General features: G+C 38.6%; 1 protein-coding gene across 1 annotated transcript in view; it reads right to left on the bottom strand.

Moving 5' to 3' along the window:
• Positions 1-27,441, bottom strand: part of LOC115245988 (Down syndrome cell adhesion molecule-like protein Dscam2) — a 144,146-nt gene that overhangs the window by 77,254 nt on the left and 39,451 nt on the right. Inside the window, exon 3 of the mRNA XM_029824531.1 lies at positions 771-1,091. Within this exon, the coding sequence (XP_029680391.1) occupies positions 771-1,091 (321 nt within the window). The remainder of the gene's footprint in view (positions 1-770; positions 1,092-27,441) is intronic.

The following is a 27,441-nucleotide window of genomic DNA, read 5'->3' as shown; positions in this document are numbered from 1 at the left end:
ACCCTCGGCGGAGGCGGAAACTCCAAGAAGGATGGCACGATCTGATAATGCTGAAGACCGTTGATTTTCCGCGATCGGGCTCCGCGGACTGCGGGGCATTCGAAACGTGCGGAGAAGACCGTCCAGCATTAATTTATTTTCTCGCGATGAATCGCCACTTTACTGTCACGGGATTGACGTTAAATACGTTTGTGAGAGACTTAATAATTCTTCGACAATATTTTAGATAACGGATTTTTACGAGATGATGGCGAAATGTGTCGAGTAACTGTATTGTCAAGTGCGGTTGAAAAGTGCGGTTGTGAAGAAATTTAGACAGTAATAATATTTAAAGAACAAACTTTAATGATGTTTGAAATTGAAGGCAACTTCTTGCGATGTTTTACGATATTCAACGTTTTAGAATCGATGTTAAGATTTTAGAAATAAACTCGATGTTTAAAGTCGACATTCAGTAACAATATACTATTTTATACTGAATCAAAGAACATGTCATTGATTAAAGCTTTTTGATTTAAGAGAAAAATTCAAGGTCTTATACGGAAACTATTTATAAAGTTGCACACATCACGATATCATCGTACGATAGTCTTTGTCTTTTTCCACTGTACGACGAGAGCAGGCTTTAAAGGACGATGAAAGATCAATCGACTGGAAGAGGGTGAGCGGCCGCGAGACGAGACGAGGAAAGCTGGGAAGAAATAAAGATGTCACACACACTCTCTCTCTTTCTCTCTCTCTCTCTCTCTTTCTTTCTTTCTTTCTCTTACCGGCCTTCACCGTGATTTCACGGCCGAGCACTTTGCCGACGCTGTTCGACGCCTGACACCGATAAACGGCCGAGTGGACATCGTGCCGGTAGCTCTCGGCGCCGAACGGCAAGAAGTACATGGAGCCGTTCATCAGCATCTCACGGATATGCGGTATCGGTAGAACCGGCGAGCCATCGCCCATCAACCAGTCGATCCTCGGCGAGGGACTGCCGTGGGCCGAGCAGTGGATCATCGCCCCGGTGTCGTTTGAAAACTCCACGCTCGAGCGCGGTTCCGAGACCAGCACCGGCCCTTGACTGTCCAGCACCACTCCTCGTCCTGCGAAATAAGAAGAGGAAAATACGATATTAGAGAAAAGTGGTCCTCTTGGAATCGACAAAGCGTCCCGAAACTGCTGATCTGAATTTTATGTTAAATTTATGAAAATCGATTTTTCTAAAGATGTCGGATACAGCAATAGTTTGTAGTGCTCTTTGAAGAGACACAGACGGATTTTTATGAAATCTCTCTAGAGTGAAAAATAAATTAAAAGCGTTCATATCTTCAAGTTGACTTCCCACTCCTCTTTAGAATTTTAATCCGATATTTGCATTGGATATATTTACTATTGAATTTTTTATATAAAAATATGCATTAAAAGTAGTAAAGTCGTGCGGTTACCGTCTGTTTTCAGTCGCAAGATTTTACTTTCACAGAGGGATGCACATCGAGATTGTGTGCTCGCTGCAGGAATAATCCCGCATAGTTTTCGGAGCAATGGCAAGTCTCTCTCTCACACACACACATACACACACGCGCGCGCGCAAGGAAACAATTTCCCATAAATCTCTGCCAATTTTTCCGCATCTTAGAGACGAGAAGATCTCTGCCACGAAGCCGAGACGGTTTATGCAATAGTATATTCAGAATGTATTCGGAGTAAGGAGTTCTGACTGTAAAATACGCAAAGCGCGATTCACAGCGACAAGAAGATGCAGTATGCGTGGCATTACGGCGAAAAACGCTAGAAAAAGTGCGCACGCTCGAAGGAATCATTCATCCGAGATGGAGCAATAATGTCGAATCGATCGTTTCTCCATCTGCATCGTATATCGAACAACAACGTATTTGATAGCCCATCCTTGATGTAAGGAGTATTATATCGCATAAAGAATGCGCGCGCAATAAATGATTCTTTGGATCGACTGTATATTTCATATACAAAAATATAATTTATAAAAATTTATTTTAAAAATCCATTTCTTTTCTCGAATTTTTCGAGGAATCTAAAAGTACCTGCATTACACATATTCTGTTTCAGAATTTTTCAAAATATCGATAAGACGAAAGATAAAATTACAGCCATAAAATATATCGACATTCGCTGGAGATAATATTAGGAAGATAAAATAAAAGAAAAAGAAAAAGAGAAATTACGCGATTTTCATATTATGTTAAAAGGCACGCGGGGATTGCGGGTCGTCGATTCCCGACAGAGAGATTTCTCTTCTCGAAGGTATCGAGAATAAAAATGCTGCGGAAGAGGGATCTAACGGATTGATCGCTCCAGTTACGACCAGGGATTCAAGCAAGCCGTCTTTTCATCGGCAATAAAACGTATATCGCGCTCGGCAGTGAGCGCATCCTATCCACCTCGCGTCCTCTTTCACTTCCAGCTTCGGTTTCCTGCCTCGTTGAACGAGGGAGGAAGTATCCGGCGGAAGATAACATAACGAAGTTATTAACTCGTCCGTAACGTGATCTCCTTCGACAAAATCCGATGCGTGAATATTAAAAGTTTCTTCAGTTTCTTTTTAAATATTCGCGCATTGAATAAAAAAAAAAGATCTATGCTAGGCTACTAAATATAAAAATTTAATAATTATGAGAAGTTCCTTACATCTTATATAAACACTCTATCATTTACAAGATAATCAAAAATCGTTATTAAATTGAAGAGCCCTAAAATTTGACCTGAATAAAAAAATTGTACGTAGTAATAACATTTTTTATTAAGTGTAAAAGTTTAGAATCCCGCGCTAGTAAAAAACCAAGATTTAGTTGAAATAATTTTGACTTTAAATCCGAGTCTGCAAAGCAAGAGATAACGTTTCATCGTTTCGCGAAAGCGACTCTTTTTTTTCGATCATAAATATACGCGGAGAAGTGAATCCGTCGAAATCGTTACTCGATTCGCGTTGGCCTGCCAAATCGTCTTTACCACGTGCGATCGCCACATTTTCCCATTTCATCCCCCTTCCCCTCCCTCATCATCCCGGTGACACCGTCGGTTCCTCGCGGCTCTCAACGGAGGAAATCTGATAGAGGATCTTCGTCGCAGCTGATGGCAGCACTTCCGCAGCTTTGTCCCCGGAATTCCGGAACCTTGTTTTCTGGCGATCGACGAAAATTCTGGCCGAGGAAGGGGAAGGGGATCGTACGAGACGTAGAGACGGGGAGGGATGAGGGAGAAGAGTGGCTGGAACGGAACGAGAGATACTTGCGGAGAAATGGGTGCATTATGCATGAAAACGGCAGTTTGATAACCTGGACGGAGAGAACCCGTGTCGCGATGCGGCACCTCGATACCGATCGCGCATGTATATATGCGAGGACCACGCGCGGCCGTAAACGCGTACACACGAACGGGGACGTTTATGCGCCTCGCTTCCTGTGTTGTGTACAGGCACCTGCGTCACCCCAGGATGCAGGTTTACATCGCTGCATCGTCGGCTATACCGCGTTTATGCACGCGCCATCTCCCGCATCCTCTTCTCTCTCTCTTTCTCGTCCGGCTCTGCCACACCTTTGTCTTCCGCACCCTTAATGCGAACGATACCGGATGATGCGCTCGCTTCTCCGGCGCGAGCGACTTCCTAGCTGCCAGCGTGGCGAAAATTTAGTCGCGGAAAACACGATGACCTGCGGTCGATGCTAACGAACTTTTGCTTCGTTAGCAGAAAATTTGCGTGGAAATCGCTATCGCGACACATTTCGCGCTGTGTAATTCGACTCTGCCAAAAATGCACATTCGCACCCGAATTTCGCACATGATCGCATTTTCTCCTCTCTGCGTTAAGTATTTATTTCCACAATATTGGAGTTACAGATTTAAAAATTACGCTAAAAAGTCGAAAGAATTTTTATCATACTTTTTTTTGTTATATATTTCTACGTTTATATTTTAATATATAATTCGAAATATAAATTTTCGAAAAGTCACTCTAGAGGCAAAAATCGACATTTTTAATATCTTCTTTATGTGATAATTAATCAATAAAGTATTTTTATTTAAATGAAGAAAACATATAAACGGAATATATGAGATTCTTAACAAAAATGTTGATGTTTGCTTTTCATATTCTAGTAACTACAATACTATCATATATCATACGCATGTTTGTACGTCATGTGAAGTATCTCGAGAAAGCGCGTAACTTCCCTTTATGGCAAACATCAAAGAACTCTCTCTGTCACAAGCAAGAAAATATGATATAATCCTACTAACGTTCGTGCAACTAAATATCCGTCGCACAAACATTTCCATTCCATTATTCTCGGTGATATTTTTTTTTAAATGACTGTGACACCGTGATATGGAGCAACGTTTGTTAGCTCAGCGGTGTGTGTTTCCATTCTATATATCTTTACGAGCCATCTGAAACGTTCGCTCGTTGCAATTTGTGGCAGGGTCATTTCGCGTGTGCACCGCGCTGACCGTTTTCGTCCCTTGATATCGCGCTGCATCTGAGATGCATCGTGCGACCTCGCTACAGTTCATACATTTGCACCTGGTATCGCGCCTCCTGACTGTGTCCACGAGCTGGAAGCACGATATCCGAAGTTCGATCGCATAATAAATTCCGTTTCTCCTCTAAAAATTGCGATCGGCTCGCGAAGCGCGTTCTCCGATTCGAATAAAAATCCAATTAAACCGGCGGATTAAACCGCGACATATCCGTGACCCTTGTAACCGTTTGACTGCGTGTTTCTCTATATCTATGTATGTGCGCCTTGCGATTGATTTTACCCGTAAACCTCGCGAATTACTTTATCTCATTTCTTCAAACGACGTATAAAAGTCAATTGCATCTCCCCGAAGATATATCGAAACTTTTCGAATGTCGGTGATTATTATTTTCGGTTTTCGTGCAATTTTACGTTATCTTCGAGAGAGTATCGGGCGAACAATAGAAATATTTTCATTTCCAAATTCTGTTCGTGCGATTCGCGACTCGATGCGCATTAGATGCGCATTGGATGCTGCGTCTGCCAAGCGCGACGCAACCTACCGCATCGGTATACAATAATGCACCATTGTTATGTAGGCCGCATTTACATATACGCAATTTCGCACGCTCCAGCTCGCCCCCGGTCCACCCCCAGTCATCCATTCGTGTACACCCATTCGGTACGCGTTCGGGGCTCTCGTATGACGTCACGCACGCACTCGCATTTGCATTCACGCGAGAATTACACATTGAGAAAATAAACAACTAAGATAATCATCGAATACGCTGTATTTATGTTCTCGAGTTCACTTCCAAAAGTGGCCAAAGCGCGATGTACCATTCGCGAACTGTGATAAAAAATTAATAATAATAAATATATTTTAATAAGAAATTCTTTATATAAAATACATAAGCATTATAGTAAAAAAAAATCAATACAAGTAATGGTATTTAACAAATAAAAATTATTAATTTAAAATGCGGAAGAGTCGTATCAAAATCGGTATTAATCATGGATTGTAATATTAATTTGAATACGGTAGTTTAAAATTATGCGAATTAAAAACCGTGTGTGTAATGAGTAGAAAGTTCGTTCTCTTTTGCAGACATTTTTAATCTGCACTGTAATTTTCCGGGGTAGCCATTAACCGGACGGGTCGAGACTCTACCCGCATTTATGTATCTGACCTAATGACCCTCGCAACACGGTGCATTATACTGCGGTGGCCGCATCTGTTCTCTCGGACATATACGGACAGTGGCTAATGCTACACATTATCCACTCCATTTTCAACGCATTATTTCACCTTTGGCGAAATATTGATCTTACATAGGCTTAGTTTTAATTAACACCAATAATAATCTAATGCAAAATTTCGTTATAAGAAAATTATTAAAATCACGAAATAATCTATCAATGATAGCTGAATACAATTCACAAAATCTGTTAAAGATATCATCTTATGAATTTTGTAGGGAATGATTATTGATTATAATTTCCAATCGCCTCTTAAGATAATTTGTCAAAGGATTACCCTGGTTGAAGGAGTAAATTATAATGTCAAAATAAGATAAGAAAATAAAAGAATAGAGAATAAAATCAATATAGAATCAAGAGAAATGAAATATTATTACGAAATGATAAGATAAGATGACAATTACGAGACAAATACAATACATGCAATTTCGACCAAGAGTTATTGCATAGTATTCACATATGAAGAATAATTGATAAAAAATAATTACTTTTATAATGACATTCAATATAAGAATATTAAAAATTGAAATCATAAAATCTCTCGAGAAGAACATTGATGCATTATTCTTGATAATGTTAAATTTAGAGATAGATAAATAAAATCAAACGGATGCTGTCACTAATATGTAAAAATTGATAATAATTTATGGGAAATAATGTTTGCAAACAATGTTATTATATATTATATATTATATATTATTATTGTGTTTATTTCAGATTATATATATTTGTCTGAATATTATAAATAAAATACAATATATTTAAGGTAAAATATGTATAATTTTTAGAGACAAATTTTGAAAATTTGATTACATCTAACTTTATCGTAATATGTTATGATGTACCTAACGTTTAATGCAAATGCATGCAATTTGTCTCGCGATATAATTACAACGTTGTAACCCGCTGTCGCTTCGAGAATTGTCGCGCAAATGAATACACATTGACGTGCATTCGAATGCGTACAGTTTCTCTCGTATTTAGACGCGTGCACTCTCATCTCTCTCGTTCCCTTCCTTCCCTTCTACGGGAATAACCCGCGAGATAGCCGGTATATTCAATTCCACCGTGCATGTGCACGTGCGGCAAGCGAATGCACTGGATAAACAGGAGTTAATTAATCATAGAGAGTTTGCTGCCGGTTGGTGTTTACCAGAGTTTCCCTCCGCAAAATGTTAATTGGTGACAACTCGGTATAAGGAATGCATTAAATCAAAAACCGACATCGATTATTATAATTTATGTGAATTAACGTGAATAAATCATTGTTTAATCGAGACCGTATATTTATCGGTGTATTAAATAATCGTCTTAAATTGAAGATTTATCTCTCCGATTTCATTTTAAATAATTAAATTTTATTAACATTAGAAAAATTATCAGCTTGTATTTTTTTATAATAGTAATTATAATCAAATAAATAAATAAAAAGGCATGAAAAAATGATCCGATCTTAAAATTTAAAAAAACATCAAATATCGTCTCAACAAAAATACGCGGTTTCTTTCTCTATTTTAAGAAAAGGTAAATAGTAAGTTTGCGCGGAGAAAAATATCATCAACCATAATAAAGATTATTACAATAGCTATTCCGACAAATGTCCATTATTCGGGGATCGTGAAAAGTTCATTTTTAAACTAGACTCGATTTATCACATAATTTGAATGGAGAATAAGAAGAAGAAGAAAGAGGGTAATTTTCTGCAGCCCCTGTACATTATGTACTTACCGCGAAAGTTTGAGTTCCGCGGGGGTGCGAGAAAGTTTCTTTCCCATATACATTGTAATTACGCTGCAGCATCATTTACACGCCGTAGTCACGTGCCATCCTTTATAATGCATCTTACATCTCTAGCCTGCGCTCATGGCTTTAATGGCCCGTATTTTGCATACCATAAATAATCATGAGTTTAACAAAGAATATATGCGCGCGATAAAAAAAGATTTTCTTTTCCATAATAAAGAATATCGTGAGCAGACTTCGATATAAAAAAGCTTGCGTTCCGTTCATTTACGCACATTTTCGTTTTAAATTCATCTCGTTGTCAATAACCATTTCCCCTTCTACGGAAAACGACCCGCATTCCCTTGTAATGCGAAGACTATGGCTTACTCCATGCGATGCGGATACATGTATTGTTCGCGTGCAAACGAGACGTCGTCACGCGAGCGGGCAGAATATTTGCAACACACGCGCGTTCTATATACGTACGTGTGTATGCGTGTGCCGATGTGCAATTATGCTCGGATCCTTCTCTTTTCCGGGCATCAGCGCCACCGTTACATACGTATCCGGTTTCCCTGTCTCGCGCGGTATAACATCTACACCGCGCTCTGTGCAAATGCAGGGATACATGTATGTATATGTATAGCATGTATGTATATGTATATGCAGCCGCGTTGCATAGAATTGTGTTGATTGTGTGTAGACGTTGCAGTCGAGGGATCGTCTTGCAAGAGGGAGGCGGTTTGCTGCTTGCATTCTCGACGTCTGATTAATTACAGATGTACGCTCCGTCACCCTCGACTTGCAACGGAGGCAATGGCCTTCAGGGCATTATCACGGCTCTGACAGAACTGTCAGAGACGAATTAACGGACCGTTACAGTCGTCACAGACGCGCGCCGCGGCTATCTACCTAATCTATCCGTCTTCTCTCGGGTCACCCTTTCTTATCCACGGTCCTTATCGCGCCGCGTCGTCGCCGACACGCGATGCCCTTCGATCTGATATATCGGCCAAGACGGATCGTGTTCCCGGCAGCGACATTCCAAAGTGACGACGTCGGCGGGTGGATTTCGCGAATGCAAACGTTTCCCAGAGTCGAGGAATTTCTTCGCTCGTATATCAACGCCTTTCATTGCGCGATAATTCCGTGATTTAAGGAGTAGTTTTCCGACACGTTAGTTTTATTCGGAGAATTCTTACGCGAGGTGTCTCGGATAAGATAAGATGTTAATTTTAGAAGAATTTTTTTTTTATGAGAGAATCGATATTTCTTTATATAAATACTTTCATCTTTCTAATTTGAATTTTATTTTACACGATTTTTATACAAGATATTCCAGGTGCTTTTAGAATTTATCTAGCATTTCTCTCTCTCTCTCTCTTTCTCATGATTAATTTATAAAAATTGGCACCTGTCTCTGGAATTTTCGCAAATAATTCATTAATCTATGCAATAAAAAAATGTTGTCCAATTTTAAATATTTTTAAGAATCGAGCTTTTTGATTCTTTTTCCTTAAATTGCTATATTTTGCATCTAGAAACGAGTGTTAAGAAGAAAATAATGAAAGTGTGATTAAGCAGTTTCAGCTTCGCGGATTAAGTCGCGGAAGGTCTAAAGTAATCAGCCCTTGAGAATTTCTTATCTAACGCCATATAGCATCGCGATATTATTTCGAGATTTGCAATGACTTGTTTGCTGTAGCCGGTCGTAGAGCTGCGCGGTACGGCAAACCTTGCTGCTGGTAAATTAAGGGGCGTTAAATTGTAATTAAGACGCCATAGTCGCCGGGCACAGCTTGAGTTTCAGCTACAGCTACGGAAATGTTGACTTAAGGAACTGAAAAGCAAATTGCGCGAGCCTCGGCTTTCGGTTTCGCGCATTTTTGCTTAAATAAAACGTCGTGGAATTCAGTCTCAGCGATTTTTTTTATATCCGAGATTAAATTAGAAACATTAATCGAGTGATTTATTTAAGAGAGAAGTAAATAATAGAAAAAAAATTAAATATTTATGGAAGTTGATGTTTCGCATGTGAAAATTATGAAATATACGCAAAAGTTTATGTATCATCATTTGAATAAATATGATCTCTTTCTTTCAGAATATAAATCAAAAGATAATTGATTTATTACGTTCATGTACGATATAAAATATATGTAGAAATATAATCTGAAAAAATAGCTTTTTCGAGAGAATACAGTTGATGGTTTTAAAATATATTACATCAAAGAAAGAAAAAAAAAAAAAAACGAAAACAGAAACTTGTGCATTTGCAAATGTTGCAAGGAAGATTCGCGATGACAATCAAGGATTCGCAATTTTCGAAACAGAAACATAGAAATTAGGACCCAGATTCAAAGCGTAGTGTCAGTTGCTTCGTTATATCATCACTTTGCTCTCAGCTTGTTGTTTCTACGAACGGCAAATTTAATTGCAATAACAATGAATTATTATACTCATAAACTCACGGAGATTTCGCAGCGCGGAATATACTGATGCAAGTATTTACGTCGAGATATATCAATTTCTGAGTTTACTAAAATCAGAGTTTTCATGTGAATATATTGCATCAATATTAATAATGTATATAGTCTCTACATTTACGATGCTAATATAATTTCTGTAAACTTTAGTTGAACTTGCATCGCTGGGCAAGACCGATCAAAATTTAACTAAACACGGATCGTTGGTCATAGTTAGTTGGATACAAGTATCTTGTGGCAACAATAATCAAAGCGCTAATACACATTATTATTATATGGTAAATGATTATCTTGGATACTTGCTTTAACGGAGAATATACGTTCGTTCCGTAAAGAGAGAGAGAGAAAGAAAGAGAGAGAGAGAGAGAGAGAGAGATGGAGAGAACTTTCCACATAATGAATAATTCAATATTATGTAAAGGAATTATGAATCTTTTCGCAATGTTAATGCTGATAAATCTGATTATGCTACGTTTTTGCGTGATTCTTTTCAATTAACTAAAGAATTCTCTAAAAAAACAAATCTAATTAATTTATTTTTTCGCTTTTACGTATTTTTAATCCACATATACTGATATTTGTACAAAACAATGTTTGCTGAAAAAGAATTTTTCTTATATATAATTTGCAGAAAAAAATATATTTTATTTCTCTCTCTCTCTCTCTCTCTTTCTCTCTTAACTTTTTCTCAAGATTTAAATTCTCAATCACAACTTTTGCAATATTGCATCTGTAAACTCGGGACTTCCGCAGAACTTCTCAAATTATAGGTTTCGCCTTTTCTGTCTACACGTATATATACTCGGAGTTGGCTGTGTCGCAGGTTGGCGATTCTACCGCGCGTGTTTAGACCTCTTAGGAGCGTTTGATCTGGATCACGGTTAATTTCACCCTCGGTTGTAGGCGCACAATGCCGTATACCACATCGAGTCTGCGACCCCGTCGCATCGGGGCGCGGTCCGATTGGTCCATACCCGTTGTGCGTATTGCACCAACACAGGTATACGGCGGCAAACACATGTCGGATAGAGACCACGCGAGGCGGATCAATCCACGGCACAGCCGTCGAGACTTCGGCGTGACGCGGCTTTCGTTCCAATCTCGTCAAATCCGCAACGGCTTGCATCACTTCATAAAAACAATGCGGCGACGCCGAGCGAAACGCGAGCATCCGATTTTTCGATACCGACCGACCGACGACGCGGTTGGCCGATTTTTGTTCATCCTCCCCTCCTACCCCCTCTATCCACCCCTATGAATAACCAAACGAGCAAGATGTTTTGTCGCGGAAAAATCAAACGTTCCGCTTATAATCTAATTATTTCTCTAGATTTCAAGGATTTGATTGATAATATATGTTAAAAATATATATAAATAATAGCAATGTGCATCCAATTTATATTTGGATTAATACATAAGTCTTCTATCCCAAAATGCTGTCGTTATTTAGACACTTCAAGTAATACAATAATTCTTTGTCAATATTAATTATAATAAATGCGTTAGTTTCTCCGAATTTCTTAAACATTTTTCTGCTCTCCTTTGCTTTTTATTTTATCTTCGGCGTATTTTAAATAGAAACATCTTATAGGACAAAAATGTGTCTTTTTTTTCGTCAAATAATTTTAATGAATTTCGCTGTGAAACCACAGCAGATGTTGCCTCATGAAGAAAGAATTCGCGCGAAAGATTGCTTCGCACATTTATTAACATCGTCATGACTGTGAAAATTCCGATATTTTAAAATTTAGGCCACGAACACGCTAAAACAATTAGAGGAAGTATGTAATCGCACATATACGGCTCATTTTATCCGTTACTCGATATAATATAAATTCCGATAAATCCGGTATACGTGAAATAAATATCAGATTTAAACTTTGACGAACAAGTAAGACGCGAGTTGATACATTCTAAATTTCTCTAATATTAGTAATAATTAACTTTGTTCAATAATATTTATCTCTTATTATTCCACCAAAGATATTTTCATCTCCTTTATTTTAGGGAAAGTTTTGCGGCGCACATTCTTCCTCTGCCATAGTAATTGAATAAAAAGTCAAATATGAAAAAATATATGCCTTGAAAAATGCTCAACGCAATACATTTGATATAAAGTAATATTCCTGTCTCATATAATTTTACATTGTCTCGTACTAATTAATTCTTCCACGTTCAAATAATCGCCCGGTGAAAAGTACATTGTCACGTTTTCGGAAATGTCATACAAAATTAAAAAAAAAAAAACAAAAAACAAAAAACAATTTAATGAAAAAGAAAAACTTGGCGCTGTTACATTCATTATGTCAGACAAAGCGTTATTTTAAATTGTCGAGCTTTTTTGCATTAATTTTTTTTTTACTTCTAATTAATCTTATCATTATCATGTACCATATAATTAACAATCGCGCAAGTATCTCGTCGCGGGATTAATATATATTACGAGCGTGATAACGTCCACGGACGTGCCTACTCGTGGGGCAGATAGCGTTTCGTACGAGATGCCATATGCATGCATCGTTCCCGTTATGCATGCACGGTGAAGCGTGTTCTCTCTCGGCCGCTGCGATCGAGGTCCGTTGCAAAAAGAGAAGAAGACAATGTCGACGATGAAATTAGTTGACGTCGCCCCGATGGCCCCGTACGTCTCTCCGTTCGTCGTTCGTCTGTCTCTTACTCCGCTCGACCCTTGCATTCGCGCTTCCCATGTCTCTGTCCCTCATACAACCCCCCGTCTCTCTTCCTCGTGCCAAGCGTACCAATTTTCCGTCTCGATTCCGCCGATTCTCTCCGTCTCTATCTGTCTCTCTATCACGAGCGAATATATCTCCCTCGGCAGCGTCTTCATCCGACCGAATAGAAGAATCTAGCGAGACGGCAGCAATATCGGCGGAAATCGAATCGCAAAATGGAGAAAATGACTGCGAGTGCTTCTCCCATACTGGGGGGAAGTGTTGAGGAGAGACAGAGACGAAGCGAAGTACCGAAGCGGAAGAAAACGAAGAGTTATCAAGAAGCAAGAAAAAAAAGAGGCGACAGATGTGAAAGAGAGAGAGAGAGGAAGAGAAAGAGAGAGAGAGAGAGAGAGAGAGAGAGTAGCAGAGAGAGAACATGATACAGACATGCACTTTAGGGCAAGTTAATCCTCGGAGTTTCTGGAATGGCTGACAATCTCATGGATCCGTTGCCTTTGCCAAACCTCAATCATCATCGATGCACCGACATGCGGATAATCGCGTGCGTATCGCATTATCATTCCAGATCGATTCGCCGATTCGTAATATCGTGGGGCGGGGAAAAAGGGGGTCGGGGCAGAGGCCACCAACGAGTACCAGAGAAATGCGTATTTCGGCAAATCCGCCTTTGATGCCCTCTCGCGAGAGAGTATAGCGGGATCGCTGCCGTAACCGGTTCGCGGAGGTTCGACTTTACGCGATCTGTCAGTCATCGTGAAATCCTCCCCCATTGGAAACTATGCTAAGCGCTTCCCGCGGGACAAGAGGAGATATCCTCGGTCAGTATATCCACGATGGTTGCAAATCCCATGACTCACCGAGATACGATTACCCGATCAATAATTTCGTCCTTTGTCTCTCTCTGTCGGATTCTTTGAAGTAAACAGCTACGCTTTTATGATCGATCGCGTATATTTTTATAGATGGTTTAAATTTTCACGATCATTTAAATATAACTTCGAATTTTTTATTCATGTATATCGTGCGGTTGAAATGTATATATTTCGTGCACGTGCGCGGTAAAGTTATCTCCAACAGTGGTTCAAATATTTTTAGATGACCGTCAGTTAACTTGATGTTGTCTCCCGCTCTTCTGTTCTCGTCGTTTGCGCTTCATGTCACGATCGAGCAAGTTTCGAAGTTTTTCGACAAGTTCGACATTACGATGTCAAGCACAATAAATCGAGATAACTGTTGCGACAAAGACAAACTTGCCGAGTTAAACAGAATTCGATTTAGTATACGAAGAGGAGAAGAAAAGATTTTATCTCTTTATCGCAATAATACACAAAATCAATCCAATTTTATCACATTCAGTAAAATAAATTTTCCATTACTGTTCATGTCTATGAAATGCGTTTTATTCGCTCTGACCATTAAACTAATTAAAAATTAGGAATGAACTAATTTTTAATCTTTAAATGCATATAAAAGATTTTAAGATTGCATTATGCAAATCAAACTTGTTCGAAATTTTATATTACGCGAAAATAAGAAGATATGAAATATATAAAAGAAGTAAGTACATGTATCATGCATTTTAAGAGAAGGTAGCATCTGCCGAACGTTTCGGGAAACTGCCTGAAAGTCGGTAAAAAGGCATACACAATGCGGTTGATCCCTCCTTAGAATTCTTTGTACTAAAGGCGAAACATCTTCGTAAGAGAGAGAAAAAAAAAAAAGAAAAAGAGAAAGAGAGAGAGACAAGGGAAGAAAAAAGTTGCGCGGAGAAGGTAGCGTTTGACGACATCGTTGGGTCGTTCTTCCGTAAACTGCTTAGCAGCAGATAGTAGCTCTAAGTTCTTTCGCTGCCGGGAGTAACTTTCTTAATCCCCCTCTTAGCGAAGTTAATCCGCTCGATTAATGCTTTACTAACCTGCTTCCCGAACGAGTTCCTCCATCTGTCGCTTGACATTTTCAAGCTGTAGACTCACGCACACATTCGTAAAATATATATAATTATAACAAATAAAAAAAAATATAAATAAAAAAATACAATATAATTAGATCACAAATTCTATTAAAATTGTAACAAAAAATATAAATAATATATAAAATATTAGTAATTTTTAAATTTTGTAATTGTATTCACGTAAAAATAAAATTCTTCATATCGTAAAAATCGAAAACAAGAACGATGGTGAATCAAATGGATCATTATTATTTACTCGATGAACGAAAGAGAATTGATAATTTCGAATAATGAGTTCGTATTGAAATTTTTCAAGCTGCTCGTCAATTTTCTCTTTCGCATAAACGTTTATTGCTTATTACTCGCACGTACTTGCTAACACGTTGAATTAGCATAATATCTCGTAGCCGCATGAGCTCTTCTGCGGATACTTCAATGCCGCGAATACAATGGAGAATCGATCTGCGAGAGCAGCCAGCGGTGCGAGGAAAACCACGAGATAGGCATGTCGACATGCACTAGGGAGGAAAGAAACACGAGCGGGGTGGGATGGCGTTGTGCGCGACTCAAAAGAAATTCATTACTTACCGGGGCACTGAATGAACTCGCGATAAAAGCCGTCATAAAATAAGTAAGGGAGTAAGAGAAAGAGAAAATAATTTATTGAGAGAGTGCTCAGTGAGAGAGACATGAATTCCCCCAAGCGTGGAAAATACATCATTGTATTTATAAATTAAACATCAGAAAAAGATGTATATATATATATATAGATAAATATGTTGAATTATTCGAATAGTAATTCACCATTTCGAGAATTATATATATATTTTACTGAATTTGAGAACTTAGTTATCAAAAATTAAATGGCAATTGATTTAAGCATTTTTTTTTTTTAAAGAATGGATATAAAATTTATAAAAAGGTCCTGTAAGAAGACTGTTCATTAATAGCTTTTATAAAATAACCGAGACAACGTTATCTTCTTAAATCGATTCAACTGAAAGGAGGGGAAAAACTTTCAAACATATTACCGACTTCTAGTGACAGGATCAGATAAAAGATAATTATTCAGATTCAGAAGAGATTTATTTTATCCGAGGATACAGATTTAATAAGCGCGCCCGCGAATAAACTCTTGCGTTGAATCGGAAATTCTTTTTAAAACGACACGCTTCGGATGGCAATTACTTTCAATAGACTAGTTATTATGCGTTCTTAAATTGAAGATAATTTCGCTGACTTATCACAAAAGCTTCCCCTTACTGGAATCGATAATTCTAATCAAACTACGCGAGCGGACGAACGAGAGTTTTGATACATAAATGTAGATCGACTGGAAATCTTTTACGATGCTTTAGAAGTTTCAGAGACTTTACGGAAGATATACATATCTAAAGTGATTCACGTTTCTAGAAAAATGTCATTGCTGTGTCAGCGGGAAATAAAGCCGTTGCAAAACTACTCTCGCTTTCTGATTATTACGTTCAAATCTAGTTATTATATCATGGAAGCGGTCCTTGAATTTCAATAAAAGAAAAAAATTTACTAAAGAAAAAGGGATCTAAAATACAAATTTGTCATTATTAAGTCATACGATCGTAATCAAGCGTCCTACACATTTAATCCGCGCGCACGTTGAAAATACATGCACCGCACACATGAATCGAAGTGATTATCGCAAAAGCGCATTTAACTGTGAAATTTAACGCCGATGGTGAAATACGAATGGACATTTTGCAGAGGCGCGCATCTCACGCAAGAAGTACATTTCGCTTTGCGCTCTAATTGGCATTTGCGCCGCGAACATAATTATGAATTATTTTCAATCGAGTCGGACGAAAAAATGTAGAATATACATAGCGCGGAGGCGCGAATGCGCGACCGTTCGTGCCTCGAATATATAGTTCATTAGACGCTGCCAGCCCCGCGTCGTTAATTATGCCGAATATAATTAAAAAGGGCGTAGGACAAATTCCTTCATCGCGCGCCACTCGCCTCTCTCTCTCTCTCTCTCTCTTCTTATCGCCGCGAGTTTAATGCGGCGCGAGCTAAAGGTGTTCTTTTTTTTATTTTACGCGTGATATTATGCCACACCATCCAGTTGCGAAACTCGGCTACGGCTATTACGCTCGCTATGCTCGCGCGATATAAAAACGAGTATGGCGTGATATTTTTTTCGTTACCCACCGCGTCGGACTTTATCCCGAATGAATAAATAACGCGGAATAATGCGACGATGAACGTGGCACACCGAAACGCTACATCAAAGAACGCATCGCTCTGCCATGAGATAAAAGAGAGAGAGAGAGAGAGAGAAAATATGAATCAAATAAATATACATGAAAAATCGACACGATAAAAAAAAAAGGTAAAAAAGCGAATAGGGAAAAAATGCTTTCAATTGAGTGCATAATCGATCATAAAAGTTGAATCAGTCATCTTAAAATATATATTATTTGCAATATTACAGAAATAGTACAGTCACACTATTATCCTTTTGGGCATTTTATATTCCTGCGTTTGTGCGCGGAGTATTTTTTTAGACTGATTTATTTGACCGAGCAAAATTATTCTTGAAAAAAAAGTAAACTTGAACTCGGGACGATCATTCGTCATCAGTCTGTACGTTGCGATTTTCTTACACGCGACTTTCTTAGAGGAGGCAGCAGGCTCGAAAATATAATCTCATGAAAGCGAGGCATGTAATAAGTAAAAGTCAGGCTTTGTTCGGGATCTCGCCCCAGGCAGGCGACAGCTTTCAAATTATATCAAAGTGCACCGGAAGCGAATGGTAGGTAGGTATGGTAGTAGCGGGTGCGCAAAGCGGAGTCGCGCGTCGCATTTTACATAAATACACGTCACTCGACTCGAGATAAAACAGAGTACAAAGACGTCTATTCTCTCCTATCGTCCAATAAAGCCGTCGATATCGTTCAAGGAAGTGATTTTTCGGAATAGTATACTTCCCTGCCACTTTAAAACTCGGGAAACGCGCTGCAAAAATCATACGTCGCCAATTGATAAAAGAATTTTTTTCCCCCCTCTCCCTCTCTGTCTTGCATCGAGACGCGATAAATATTCTCTCTCCGTAAAGCTTCACGCAATGCCGGGGATAAAATACAAAATGTTCGCGCAATTCCACTCGGATAGATATGGCACGCAAAAAGAATGAAAATTAATATCGATAAAGTTGCTTCTCAATGAACGATGGAGCCGCGCGCGAACCATCGCTCTATCGCCTTTAAGTTGTATCTTTCTCTCTCTTTTTCTCGTTATTTTTATTTTTTTCGTCGTCTCTCTCGACGAGTTATTTCGCAATTTAATAGCCGACTTCGCGCTCGCGCTTTTCTCTTCGCCGCCGCGCGTCGGAATGAAAGCGAGTCGGGGAAGCTTTTCAGGAGCGCGCGCGCGAAGCAGCCGCGTTTTCTCAATCGGTTGCAATTAGAACGGCGCGATAGATTTGTTTCTCGACGCCTCGAGAAATCTTCCATCGACATCGGCGCGATGCATTCACGTGACGCAGTCGGGCGTCGCGAACGCGGTCTTTCGTAATTTCCCGGGATGTAGCGCGGCTCTTATACAATTTATCATCGTAAACGGGGATGCTTCCGCGTCTCGTGCACTTGGAAACGTTATACACACCGGCGAGATAAATCTATCGCGCAATTATACGATAGTCACGCGTTCGTTGTTTCGTAGACGATGCGATCACAATAGAAGCGCTCGGTGACAAATCCATCTGTTAAGAATGAAATACTTCTCTTGAGGTGCAGAGATATCGCAGATATATATTTTCCTTTTCTTTTACATTGCAAAAATATAATACATTTTTCGTCTAATTTTGCGAATTTTGAAAACCTCTTTCATTTGGAACATTCTTGTATCTCTTCGGAGCTAGGTCGAATAATTGTCAAACGTCACGTTACATCCTAAGCCGACGCCAGACAATCGGTCGCAAGGCATGCATTTTCGAGATTTAGGGCAAGCCGCGACGAGATGCGGCCGCTCGGCACGAAGGACCATCCCCAGGCTTGACGGATCGATCGTAATTAAATCGATGGGATCACCTGGCTCTACGGCCGCCCGGTCTCGCATGCCTCATGGACTTAATTCCGTATCTGGGAATGAGGCCGATCGAAGCGCCCCGCCATCAGGATGCATTATGGAGCGCGAGAGAGGACATGCCGGCAGATAGGCAGGAGCGACGCGGCCGGGTTATCTCGTGCCTATTTGCACGATAGTCCTGTTTCCGATTAATCAGGTCTCCCGGAATTAACGCAGTCCCCTGGGAATGAGCCATGTCTCCTGCACGCAGGCATACTCATTAGGTCGACCATGTGCCCTTCTTGCTCCCTCCTCCCCCTAATTAATTGATAGAATCTTCTTGCTTCCTTCTCTCGATCCTTTCTCCCTCCATTCATATTAATTTTTTTCTCGCGTCGTGGACTTGTCAAGTGTATATAATAATATCTCATCCGTATAAAGCGAGTAAAAATTCTCTAATTTATTATAAAAATATAATTATTAAATTAGGAAAGAATAAAAAATTAGTAGAATCTCGATTAATCAATTTTGATCTTTGCGATGAGACGTCTCATATGCGCTTTTGCATCTACAAGCTTTCATTACTTTCGCGTCACGTAATTCTTCGATCTATTCTCATCCGCGTTTTATCAGTTTTCTCTGTCCAATGGTCGGATCAAACGCTACAAGCCCTCAAAGTTAAATGCATCATCGGATTGGATGGAGGATCGATGAAACTTTTCCATACCGGCGAAACTTGGCTGGGTCTCATTATAAAGAGTGCTCGCGACATACGTTTCAGCAAGGGACTTTTGTTTTTCTCCCCTTTCGTCGAGAGTGGCCCTGATTTGTCGGTTTACCGGTAACGGTCATAGGAATCAACTTTTTCTCGCAGTTCTTTGTTCATAAAGGACCCGCGCGATTGCACTTTCGTTTTGTCCCAGTCATCGACTGCGGAATGACGAAAGACTCTCCTCGTGAAAAAGGGCCCTTCTCGTCCGTGCGATTAATTGAGATTCAAAAGAATCGATATCATCGCTATCCGCACTCGTGCAACACGCGAGCGAATAATTATTCGACGAGCGGTTTTCGTAGACTGTGATTATCCTGAGCCAACATTATGCTTTGTGATAAAACCCCAGATTGCCCGCCTCTCGTAATCAGCGCGATCGATGGCAATTATCTTTTTCATTGGATTAGTTCCATTATCGTACGATATCGAGTAAAAGAGTTTCAGGGACTTTAATACAATATCGTAATGCGGGGAAAATTTATCGTACACAATACTAATTTATTTTCCACAATGACTCTCGAACTACAATATTAAAGGATACATTTTTATAAATAGCTCCCCAGCATACATATATATATATATATATATATATATATATATATATATATATATATTTTCATCCTTCGATACATCCTGTGGCGGCGACTGTCCTTCTCTATCGGCCAAAAGAAACGATTTCGAGATCTCGATTAATTTGCGAATGGCCGCAGCCATTGGCGACGAATTCGTTTTCGGTCGTTTTGCCGGCTCGACGCTCTCATATTCGAAAGAAACGTTTGCATATTGCGCTAGAGAAAAAAGGAGAGAGAGAATGCAACGCTCTCTTTCTCTACAGACCCGGGATACAGATGCATGCGCTAACGCAAAAATTTATTCTCGTTTTCATTCGGCGCGCCGCGCGTTATTCCACGCTCTCTAGACACACAGGCGCACACTGCGTACGGTAGTTTCATGAAAATTTAACGTCACACCGAAACCCTATTACCGCGATAAGGGCCGAAGTTCGAACCGAATGGCAGTTGGGAAACAATAACCGACTAGCTCTAAATGCGCCCCATTGAAAAACGCAGCACGAATTCAAACGTCATCGCGCGACGCGATAGAGAGCTGGTCCAAACTTTGTCGCTCGTCACGTGTGACTTATACAAGATGTACACATATATACGAAATGTACTGGACACGCGCGGACCATATTTCCTTTTACACACATCCGCGTTTTCTTTACCTATTTCTTCGAATCGATTTATCTTCATATATAATTTTAACATATCTAGTATCTTATAAAACTGATCGTAATTTCATTTTCATTAATTTTTACCTGGTCACATATAATATAATATAAAATTTTCTGAAATGTAGAAGTATCGAAAATACAAACTGGAATATCGTTTTGTAACTAATATTTCTGTTACATGCAGATCGTTACTCATATCTTAGTTTAATTGTGCAAATGTCAATTATTTTTAAATGTGACACACGTGACAAAGGAAGTGACTAACGAGAAGTGGTGATGTGCACTCGCTGTATTGTATAAATCGCCCGCACAACGTGTGATGATTTTCATTCATTCACGAATATTATGGCGCTTTCACCGTACGTTGCAATCTCTCCCTTTCTGTTCCATTGTTGTCGAATGGAACGGCATTTCCATTATACACAATAGTGTCGAAATAATTCACCAATCTGTATGTTCGTCGACACATAAAACTGTCTGTAAACGCAACCGAGCTTTGTCGCATAGCGGAGAATCAATTTTATACAGGGCGCGCACATAACTACGATATATACATATATATTTATATTTGAATTAATTATAAACCAAATTTGTGTTCTTAACTCTTAAAAGTGGGAAAATAATATAGTTTCAAATATAAAGGCAAATTCTGCGCGCCTAACAGGTTTGCATATATATGCCCACACGCGCATGTACAAAATGGCTTTAATCTCGGCGAAATTATGCTCACGTAATTTTAATTATGAAGCGAGATAATTATTTTCTTTTAAAAGACCTGGTGGCGATGAGTGTTTATATTGCAACTCTCGGCCGAATTTTGAATTTTCATAACAATGCGATGGCAACAGACGCGTAATGTTATGCATCAGCAATTATTTCCGTCACTTCGCGCCCGAATCACGTTTAATGATTTGGACGTTCAATGATACTATATGTATACTTTTTGCCGTAAATCTGTCAGAAATTCGCTCTTCTGGAAAATAGTATTGAGTTCGACGATACAGGATGGTTTTATAGATACAAGAAAATAAAATAGAAATCATCAGTGGATTAATATTAATATACATTAATTATAACGCTATTTTATAGCTGAGAATTAAAAGAATATAAATAATATCCAAAAAAAAAACATTTACTTCTTATGCAAATGATGATTGCTTTAATCGCAAAATATCAATAATATATTAAGCGCTTCAATGAACTCAGTTTGGAGAAAACTCGGAACTACACCGACATTATAAACGCGTGTGTAAGTAACTAAAATGTATGAAATAAGTTTGTGTGAGTGAGCAGTCTCAACTAAATTGAGACATAAATCACTTGTACGCGATAAAAAGTCGATGACAGCTGGACGCGTAAATAAATATGTTGTTTCACACCTTCGGTGTAAAATGCGACACCTAAACGGCTTTAAAAAAGTATCGGTACATTTTTAGTTTTTATCTGCGTATCGAGTTTCACGGGGAAGCCGTGCGGTGCTCGCTCGAGCGTGCCTTTTAAGGAATTAGAGATAAGATAACGCGAGAGAAGGATGCAATAAGGGTGCGAGAAGGATGCGAGAAGAAAGCCCGGAACGCCAACAAGACGCGACATGATTCGCGGGACGACGAAATCCGTATTTTCTATTGGATCAAAAATCGAAATGGCTATGATTATTGGCTATCGATCAAGTCCGCGTGGAGTATTTAGGTCAGCAGTCCGCGCGGATTATTTAGCTCAGAAAATAAAAACGTGTGTTCGTGTAATACAAAGTAAGTGAGAATGAATCTCCCAAGTTCCAATTTTTTTATTGCAAATAGAACGACTATGATTATCGATTATCGATCTATGTTCCTGCGCGGATTAATTACTATACATTAATATATATGTGTATGTTAAAGAACCTTGTGCGCTCTTTACTATCTCTATTTTGATTCCAAATAATGGTTTTAAAAAAAATATTCATACAATACATTATACATTATACAATATTTATACACATAATTAAAAATAAAAATTCGTTAAACAGCGACAAGATTGTAAAAAAACAGCGCGTTTTCTGTTTTCATGTTGAAAATTACAATATTACAGTCATTCGACACCGTCTCGGAAACATTTGCTTATGTTTTAAATTTTCGAAATATCGGCTATTAAAAGTAGAACTGTGGATATAATAACGTCATTTGCATTAAAAAAATATGTTCGCACATTATTTATATTCTTTTAATTCTCAGCTATAAAATGACGTTATAATTAATGTATATTAATATTAATCCACTGATGATCTCTATTCATTTAAAGTATGTTTCAAATATCTTCCATCTCTTTTTATATCATCTATAAAAAAATATTTCAGAAACATATTCATATCTCTCTTTATATATAAATAATTCACAATAAGGTGTGTTGTATAATATACCGTGTTGTGACTAAAGCTCTTGCTTAAGAAAGGATAGATACACCGCAGGAAAAATAAGTCGCAAAGAGAAAGAGAATACCGAATTTATTACAGCGCGAACAAATCTCACCGCGGAATTAATTTCCCACAACGGAAAAAATAATAGAAAAAATTTCTATTACGTGTATATGTATATATCTCGCTCTCTCTCTCTTTCTTTTTTCTATCGGATGCGATCGAGTGAATTAAACGTACAATTACAGTCGCTTATTCCCTCGTTGTAACCCAAGAGATACTCGCTGTAAAATTCTCCTTCTCTTTCGAGCGCTCACGCAAAGTTGAACTCGGCCAAGTTTCGCCGGCCTCGCGGCGAAGATTTAATTTCAACGATTAAACGTGCATCGGCGGAACCGGATTTTCTACTCTACGCGCTGATTACACGGTTTTTGTAAATCTCGGCGGCGAAGCAGATTCGATGTTCCATTCTCGCCACACCTATCGGAAGGAACATTTCGCAAGCGAGTGGATTTTCGTGCGCAACAGGATAACGAGGGTGAACACTTTATATGCAAGCGTTCCTCCAACCGATCTGCCGTTTTTGTGCGACGAAAATTTATGCTGCTCGATCGTCGACGACGTGACATAATTTAGCGGTCGAGTCGAGTCACGTCCGCGACATCGGTTTATTCGCATTTACGTTTTCACGCCGAACAAAGACATTGAAGTTGTTTAATCGACGATTGCTGCCGACCGACCGACGTGAAATGAAACTGACATAGCATAAAATCGTCGCAGAATAAATTAGGAAATCTTTTTAACGCGCATCTTATCTCATTTTATGTGTCCCACTGTGTTATTATTAGTTAACAAGGTTTGGTTTAATATTTTCAGAATCTATGTCTATTCAAATTTATTATTCATATATAAGGAATAAATTTTATATATAAATAATATTTCATATCTAAATTAATAAACTCCGAAAAGATTAAACTAAAGCTTGTTGACTAATAATAACACAGTAAGATATATATATAAGGTTTAATATCCTTGAATAAAAATTTAAATTTTCACAAAATTTTTGAAGGAATTTGATTTAAGTTAGGTGAGGGTCAAAAAAGATGCTATTTCTTTTCTCTATTTTGTTTGCGATGATGCTAAATAATAAAAAAAAAACATGTTCATAAACTGGGGACAGGAACGCTGAGTGACTGCAAAACTATACGTTTTGCATATTGCAAATGACAAAAAAATATGCCCATCCTCCGCGCTAGGTGCGAAAGGATTAACTCACATATTGAATGAATTTTCATCACAAAATAATATGCTCTTCGAATGAAATACGCACAAATAAAAACGCATCGCCTCGGGTAGGACGGTATTGCCGTTCCGATACGCGCTTTTACTGGGTGCATGTAGGTTAATTGGATTTTCGCACGACGCTGTTTGCCTCACGGCAGTAACGGCTTCTACACTATATGACTTTTAGACGATCTCTCTATAATATCATATATTCATAAAAATTATTTAAGTATATTTAAAAAAAGACTAAAAAACAAACACGTATATAAAAAAAAGTATATAAACGTATAAAAGTATATAAACAGTATGTATATATATGTATACATATATGTATACATAACTCGTTGTCAGTTTAATATTATCTCGAAAAATATACCATGTATAATATTTGTTTTTTCTTTATCTTTATTATGATAATGTATAATATTTACTAATGCAACTTTTTTCTTCTTTATCATGAAAAATTTTAATACCTTGTCTAAACTTAAATTGTTATTATATATTAAATCGTAATATAAAATCGTATATAAATTCAGTAATATTAAATAACTAAATATAATTGCATCAAATGTACAAATAATGCTCTCTGTCTAGCATAAACAACTCTCAAAACAGCTCATGTTTTTGTCTAACTATTAAAATAAACAACAATTCTACATTAAAAATGTAAAATGTATGCGCGTTAAAGCGTATTTTTTCGGGATCAATGTTAATTCGTTAAGTGTAAATTGTGCATCTAGGAGGTTTCAAATTGAGGGTAACAGCTGCGCGAGCCGCTTTCGCGGGATGATTGTAGTCGACAGCTGTTAACGACAGACGCAACACGCTTCTTTATGCGATAATTCAGTCCGGCCGACGAGGAGCTATTTTCTTGTCGTTCGTTTGTTCGTTTGAAAATAAACTTCTTTGGTATAACCAAATAGAGACGATAACCAGAATAAAGGACATAATCAATCCCGACGATGGTGTCTAGACACCTGAAAACATTACGAAAGATAGCAGAGACGTTAATGATAAAAGATGTGCATTATATTTTCCATCTCGCAAAAATAAACATTTTATGTGTCTTGCGTTCTATGATACATTCGAGCGACGTAAATATAATTATTCTGAGAAAATAGCAAATTATATTTCAAATGTCCATGATATGTCAATTTTTTCTATTGTTTAGATAAAAAAATTTTTTTACGCGTTGTCTATATTTATATCGTTTTCTACGATGCTCGGCGGCACTTTTTCTCTCATCCTTCCCCTGCTTGCAACCGCATCGCGACGCACTAGGATGAGCCTGGCTCGAGGAAGGCGACTCTCTCTTACAAAGCCGGTCGGCGGCGGTCATCGCGCTTGACTATATCGTAGCCCGACACCGGCAGTCGGCCTCTTTCACGATGAAATAACAAAGCTGTTAACGCTACGTTAGAACGCGCGACAGTTCACGCAGGCTGTAAGCCGTATGCGCACGTGGACGTCGCGACGTCCGAGGGGGATAGCAAAGTCGTATACCGTGATACGCCATCGCTGTTGTAATCACGTTTGTGTGTGCTCACCCAACCCCTGGCCTCGTCGCTTCCGACTTCGAGCGGCCCAATATATATCGTGCGTCCTGATATCTATGCGCTCTATCGACGAGCATCATCGCGATACGCTCCGCGATGGACGAGCATCGTCCTTTCGATGGGCGAATGCCCACTAACGCGATGATTAAAGGGCAGGTAACAGAGCTTGCCAAGTATGTACATGTACATTTTGACATGGCAGTGTTAACAGAATTGGGAATACATAACTACAGTTGTCAGTGTTCAGAGCGATTAAAATAGAATGCAATTTTGAATAGAAGTATTGCAATTTCGCGTCTAGCTCTTGATACTTCACACAATAAATCTTTATTTTAATATTTATTTAAATTGTTATTTTAATAAATAAATAAATTTTAAATATTTTAAATATATTTTTTTAATTATGAGAAATACGTTTGGTAATATATTATAATGTTTTATATATTGAAAGTGGAAGAATGTCTGGGATTTAACTATTAATTAAGCATAAATCTAAAAATTATGTAATAACAGCATTTGATTTGATCGAGTCTTGAATCTTTAATAATTGATTCATCAAGAATCAATTTTCATCAATTTTAACTGCTATTAGCTAAATTAATAATAGAATCTGTATAAAGAGTAATAAAATATATTTTTCATATAAATTCAGAAAGACGTAAGAGAAATTACACGTTGCATGTAAAAACGCGATTTAACTTTCACAAGAATATTTCGAATCTAAATGGAAAAACCGCGAGATATTAATATTAAATTAAATTAATTTTATATGTATAATATATCACATCTCCTCTCTCTACATACCTACATATATCGCGATTGGTAAGGACGGTTATGAAATTTTCGGCAACATCGTTGAGAGAGAGAACATTGCGTTTTCATTTCGGTCGAAATAACGATCCAGTGCGCATTTAGCCGTAATTAATTTTGCATCCAGTGCATGTACTACGACGCGCGCGGCTTTAATGGCGCCTACTTCGGCTGCTGGCGCGGCTACCATTCGGAAATTACGGAATATCGGAAATCCAAAGCCCGACGATGATGGTGCGCGATTGGCGCATTTCCGCTCTGCGGCCTGACACGGGAGGCGAGGGGGAGGAGGAGGGGGGCATCCGATGCAGTCTCTCATCGAACGCGTCGCGCAACGCGCGAGTTACGCGCGCGTTGCGCGATGCGTTACGATGACAACGCCTGGTATTATATCGCATCGGGAGAGAGAGAGAGAGAGAGAACCGTGGTGAGAGCAAATAAAAGAGCGCCTCGCCAATTTCCGCATGTAAATGCGACGTAATTGCCGAAACTGTGCAAATCCGCGAGCGGCCGGCACTTGAGTGTATGTGTGCGTGCGTATATACGTCTGCGTGCGTGCATGCGTGCGGTTTATCAGTATTAAAATTAATGCTGCGCCATTTCGCCAGCGGCAGTTATGCGATTATCGGCGGTCATTTGAATTGAATCGCGTATAAGTAATTATTATTTGCTATATCGTGGAATTAAATAATGTATATACTATGAATATACCAGAAAATCAGGTGCGAAATTAAATAGCTTTTTTTTTTT

This window comes from Formica exsecta, unplaced genomic scaffold, assembly GCF_003651465.1.
Source record: "Formica exsecta isolate Colony F162 unplaced genomic scaffold, ASM365146v1 scaffold138, whole genome shotgun sequence".
NCBI lineage: Eukaryota > Metazoa > Arthropoda > Insecta > Hymenoptera > Formicidae > Formica > Formica exsecta.
This window is presented reverse-complemented; position numbering and strand designations above follow the sequence as displayed.